This window comes from Microtus ochrogaster, chromosome 15 (assembly GCF_000317375.1).
Source record: "Microtus ochrogaster isolate Prairie Vole_2 chromosome 15, MicOch1.0, whole genome shotgun sequence".
In the NCBI taxonomy this organism is placed as follows: domain Eukaryota; kingdom Metazoa; phylum Chordata; class Mammalia; order Rodentia; family Cricetidae; genus Microtus; species Microtus ochrogaster.
In genome coordinates this window covers 1,258,735-1,263,291 of record NC_022017.1, presented here as the reverse complement: position 1 = coordinate 1,263,291, position 4,557 = coordinate 1,258,735, and the positions used below count along the sequence as shown (strand labels likewise).

Sequence of the window (4,557 nt, the reverse complement as noted above, 5' to 3'; positions counted from 1 at the left end):
CTCGCTCGCTCGCTCGCTCGCCTGTCTTCATGTCGTGGATTGATGAACGCGAATCGCGTGTAAGCGCCGCCACCGCCGGGAGTCTGAGGAATTCGCCTGGGCTGTTAGAGGAAAGAGCTAAGTGAGCGCGCGCTCTACCTACCGACAGTGAACAGAGCCGCCGCCGCCCGAGCCCTCAGCCGGCACCGCGCCCCCACCTGCCCAGCCCCCAGCCCAGCAGTCCAGCCCGGGGGAGCCGGCCAGCTTGGGGGTTCGGTCCCGGGGGGAGGGGAGTTTTGGGGATACCGGGCGGGGGAGCGTGAGCCAAGGGGAGGGGGCCGCAGGTTTTCATGTGCCCAGCATGAGCTCCTACTTCGTCAACCCCCTGTTCTCCAAATACAAAGGCGGCGAGTCCCTGGAACCGGCCTATTACGACTGCCGGTTCCCTCAGAGCGTGGGCAGGAGCCATGCGCTGGTGTACGGGCCCGGAGGCTCGGCGCCCGGCTTCCAGCATGCCTCGCACCATGTCCAAGACTTCTTCCACCACGGCACCTCCGGCATCTCCAACTCGGGCTACCAGCAGAACCCGTGCTCGTTGAGCTGCCACGGAGACGCCTCCAAATTCTATGGCTACGAGGCGCTCCCCAGACAGTCCCTTTATGGGGCTCAGCAAGAGGCGAGCGTGGTGCAATATCCCGACTGTAAATCCTCCGCCAACACTAACAGTAGCGAAGGACAAGGCCACTTAAATCAGAACTCGTCTCCCAGCCTCATGTTTCCATGGATGAGACCCCACGGTGAGAAGCCTTTTCTCTTTCCCCCTTGGTCTCCCGCGCTCCGGGGTCTTCCCCCTCCCTCGCCTCCTTTTTGTCTGCCCTTGCTTTCCTTCCTGGCTTTGGGGGTCTCTTCCACTCCGCTCCAGTGCCTGGGTGGGTTCCTGGAGGTTAAAAAGGTTTGGCTGGGTGTGGGGCGGGGGACACCTGAGATATTGTGAGTGTTGGGGTGAAGGTGGGGGAAAGGTGATATGTGGGTGCAAAGGGGCTAAAAAACATTTCCTCCATTCCTTCTCTCTCTCTCTCTCTCTCTCTCTCCCCATCTCTAAAGTCAAAGTTGGGGAGGTGGCTGACAAGAACACCCAGAGTAAACTAGGGTTATTAGCCTTTGGGAGCGGTAGCCAGTTTTCCCAAAGACAGAAAGACAGCCATTCCAAGACAGTGGCCAGACATTGGGTAAAAGAAAGACCCTTTACTGTCTCCCTCTGGCCAGAGAGAGGGGCAAGAACCTAAGGGCAGGCTCTCTGACTCTTTGGGGTCTCCACTTCTTCCTCTCAGAGAAGCAGCCTGAAGGCCATTACCCCAACTTTTTTTTTTTTTTTACTTCCTCCTGTTGGAGAGAAGACTGAATGCCTGAGCAGAAAATCAATGCTCCAGAAGAGAGAGGGGCTATACAAAGTAGGGGCCTCTGGGGTCTAGGGGCTAGTCAGTTTATCCCCCAGTCAAGATCTATGGGGTTTCTTGGAAAGCTGCTCAGGTTATGAGGCCCTCCAAGGGTGGCCCCTCATGGCTCAATTTCGAAGTACAGGGGGAAGCAAAAACAACAGTTCCAGCAGGGATGGCCCTTGATTTATTTGTTGGTCTCCAGTTAGCAATCAGGCAGAGCTGCGTTACATTCCAGGAGATCAATTATTTCTCTTATTGGAAAAGCATTAGGCAGAGATAGGCAAGGCAGGGGCAGTGGACAGAAACCCCTCTCCTCTAACCCCAGCCCTTTTCCTTTTTCTTGGAAGCAGATTGTGTCCCTAGGCCGGCTTACTAAATGCCACTCTGTACTTGTAAACAAAGCTGTAAGGGCCAAGCTGGAGGCCTGAAGGACCCTGGAGGTTCCCTTGTCCCCAACAAGCCCCTACTTTTCAGACAGCTACCTCCCTGTCCCTCACCTTCACCCACCTCCTAAGGTGAAGAAAATCAAACCAAAACATGTATGGAAACTTTTCCTGCCCTTGCTTGTCTTCTGCGGGCAGCCTCACTGGCTGGAGGAAAAACTGAGAAGAAGGGGGGAGCTTTGTGGGAAGCAGAGTAGTTGGGGGGGAATGGAGCATCCTCAAACCAGATATAACCAGACTGGGGTTCTGTTCTGTCCAGCTCCTGGGCGGCGCAGTGGACGACAAACTTACAGCCGGTACCAGACCTTGGAACTAGAGAAGGAATTTCTCTTTAATCCTTATTTGACACGAAAGCGCCGGATTGAAGTCTCTCACGCCCTGGGACTGACCGAAAGACAAGTGAAGATATGGTTCCAGAATCGAAGGATGAAGTGGAAAAAGGAGAACAACAAGGACAAATTGCCTGGGGCCCGAGATGAGGAGAAGGTGGAGGAAGAAGGGAATGAGGAAGAGGAGAAAGAAGAAGAGGAAAAGGAAGAAAATAAGGACTAGGAAAAAAGAGAGAGAAAATCTCCCCCCCCCCAGCTACTCCCTTGAAGTTTCGTTTTATGGTAGCAGATAAATTGAGAAGTTTACGACTGTCATTTGCTTTTATAGAGAATAGAATGGCACTCACTGCTCTAACTACCTGTCAGATACTTGCAGCTCTGCTTTTATTACCTTTGGACTTCCCCTGCTCCTTATCTGTTTGGGGGCCAGGGGGGGGGTGGGAAGACCTAGACACAAGGAAAAGTTCTGCTCCACTTCTTGCTTAGCTCACCCTCACTTGTCCTTGCTTCCAGCTTCCAAGTCCTTCCTGAACTTTAAGGTCTAAGCCTTATCACACACCCACTTCTCCCCACCCTCCCACTCATTGCTTCTCTGGTATTTATTTTAAAGGGAATCCGCCTGAAGATGTGGAAGATGGTTCTTGGCTTGGCTTGTATGCTAGGAATCAGAGTACTGAATTAACTTCTTTTTTGAAAGAAAAGGAAAGAAGAAAAAAAGCAGAAGAAAGGGGAATGAAAGGGAAAAACTGTTAAAAGAAATAAAAGATAGCAAAGAAGATTCCCTCCCTCTCTGAGGCTCCTTCCTTAGAAAACCCCCTTGACTTTCTCCAGGAACCTAAGAATCTATCCACCCCCTTACTGAGGTGTAAAGAGGGGCCTGCAGTGGTCTCTAAAATCCTACCTATCCATGCCATAGTCATTGGGCCCAAGCCTTCTTCCTTGCCTGTCCTTGCTGATTGATTTCTGTTCTTTGGGCCCAGCTTCCTCTGAGCTGTCTTAGTGTTTGTGCTCAGAAATCACCATAATCATGAAGACAATATGCTGATAAAAAACTTTAATATACTACCTAAAGGGAACCTGCAATAATCTTGGAGGAGGGGAGAGAAAGAGAAAAAAATCCTACTAAAGGAGGTAAAAACAGAAAAAAAAAAAGAAAAAAGAAAAAAAAACAAACCTTCAATGTATTTTATCACTACCTATAGAAAGAAATCCTGCTTTGAGAGTATTTGTAATGCGGTTTTGTTGTTGTCTGTTGCTGCTTATTTCACTAAGAAAAAAACCCCAACAACTGAGACTGCCTAGCCCGCTGGTCTTGTGCGCTTTCATTGTGCTTCTAACCCCAGTAGAGTAGAACCAAACCGCACTGAATGCATAGTTACTGTCTTGAATTCTCTGTTTATGCAACGTGCTCGAAAGGAAAAAAATGTTAAAATATATCTATAATAATAATTTTTGGTCATTTGTCTTTATGTCCAGCTATGAATGTAGATTTTGTGTCCTGAAAGCCCTGTTCCTGGTCCAAGTACTTTGTATTGTATAAGTGAGTCATAATAAAAAAATGAAAGAAGAAATTGAAGCTGGAAAGACTTGCTGTTTCTCTGTAACTCCCCCCTTTTCCTACTCCTCCCTCCTTATTCCCTTCCCCAGCTCTGCAAAAGGCCCTACCCTGATCTGATTTGAGTGGTGGAACTTGGGAATGGGGTGGAGAGAGTAGGGAGACAGGAGGGCAGGTGACTGACAGTTAAGGGTTAAGGAAGGGGGAAAGTCTACTAGAAGGAAGGAGGGTTACTTAGCTAATACTAATGCCAAACAAGAAGGCTCATAGGTGCTGGGACTCCAAAGGGAAGACAGGAGCCCCTTCATTTCTGTGCTGGGTCCATGTTTCTCCTGGGACTATGCCTTTTCTTCCAGGGGTTTGGGCTAAGGGTGATATGGTGGGGTTCTTCTCTTGCTTGTGACCACCCCTTACCAGCCAGTACATCATATTGCGATAGTGGAGAGGATAGGGATAGGGGTATGTGAAGCTAAATGTAGCTGAGTAGTCAGGAGAGTTCGGCTGACAAATGCCAAAGTGTGGAATGAGGAGGCTTCTGCCTGGTTCAGAGGAGAAGAGAAGGACAAATGGGTAAGCTGGTATACCAGTCAGGGTCTGCATCCTGGAATTCAAATTCAACACAAGGCTATCACTGCCACTCAGCCCCCTTGTGTCCACTTAGCTTCTGTTCTGACTGTTTCAAGCCAGCTCCTGGCTGGCTTCACTTTTACAATTGGGCTGCTTGCCTGGCTACCACAGCGAGGACCGCTGATTTGGGAGCATAGGCCTGTTGGGTAGACAGCCCCCACAGCAGGGGAAAGGGGATGTTTTCA

The 4,557-nt window shown here is 49.9% G+C and overlaps 1 protein-coding gene across 1 annotated transcript; it reads left to right on the top strand.

The window, feature by feature from the left end:
* Positions 1–340: 340 nt before the first annotated feature.
* Positions 341–3,744, top strand: Hoxc8 (homeobox C8). The gene is made up of 2 exons (XM_005353793.3): positions 341–776; positions 2,121–3,744. Exons 1-2 carry the CDS (start codon positions 341–343, stop codon positions 2,411–2,413), a joined length of 729 nt encoding a protein of 242 aa, XP_005353850.1. The 3' UTR covers positions 2,414–3,744.
* The last annotated feature ends 813 nt before the right edge of the window (positions 3,745–4,557 follow it).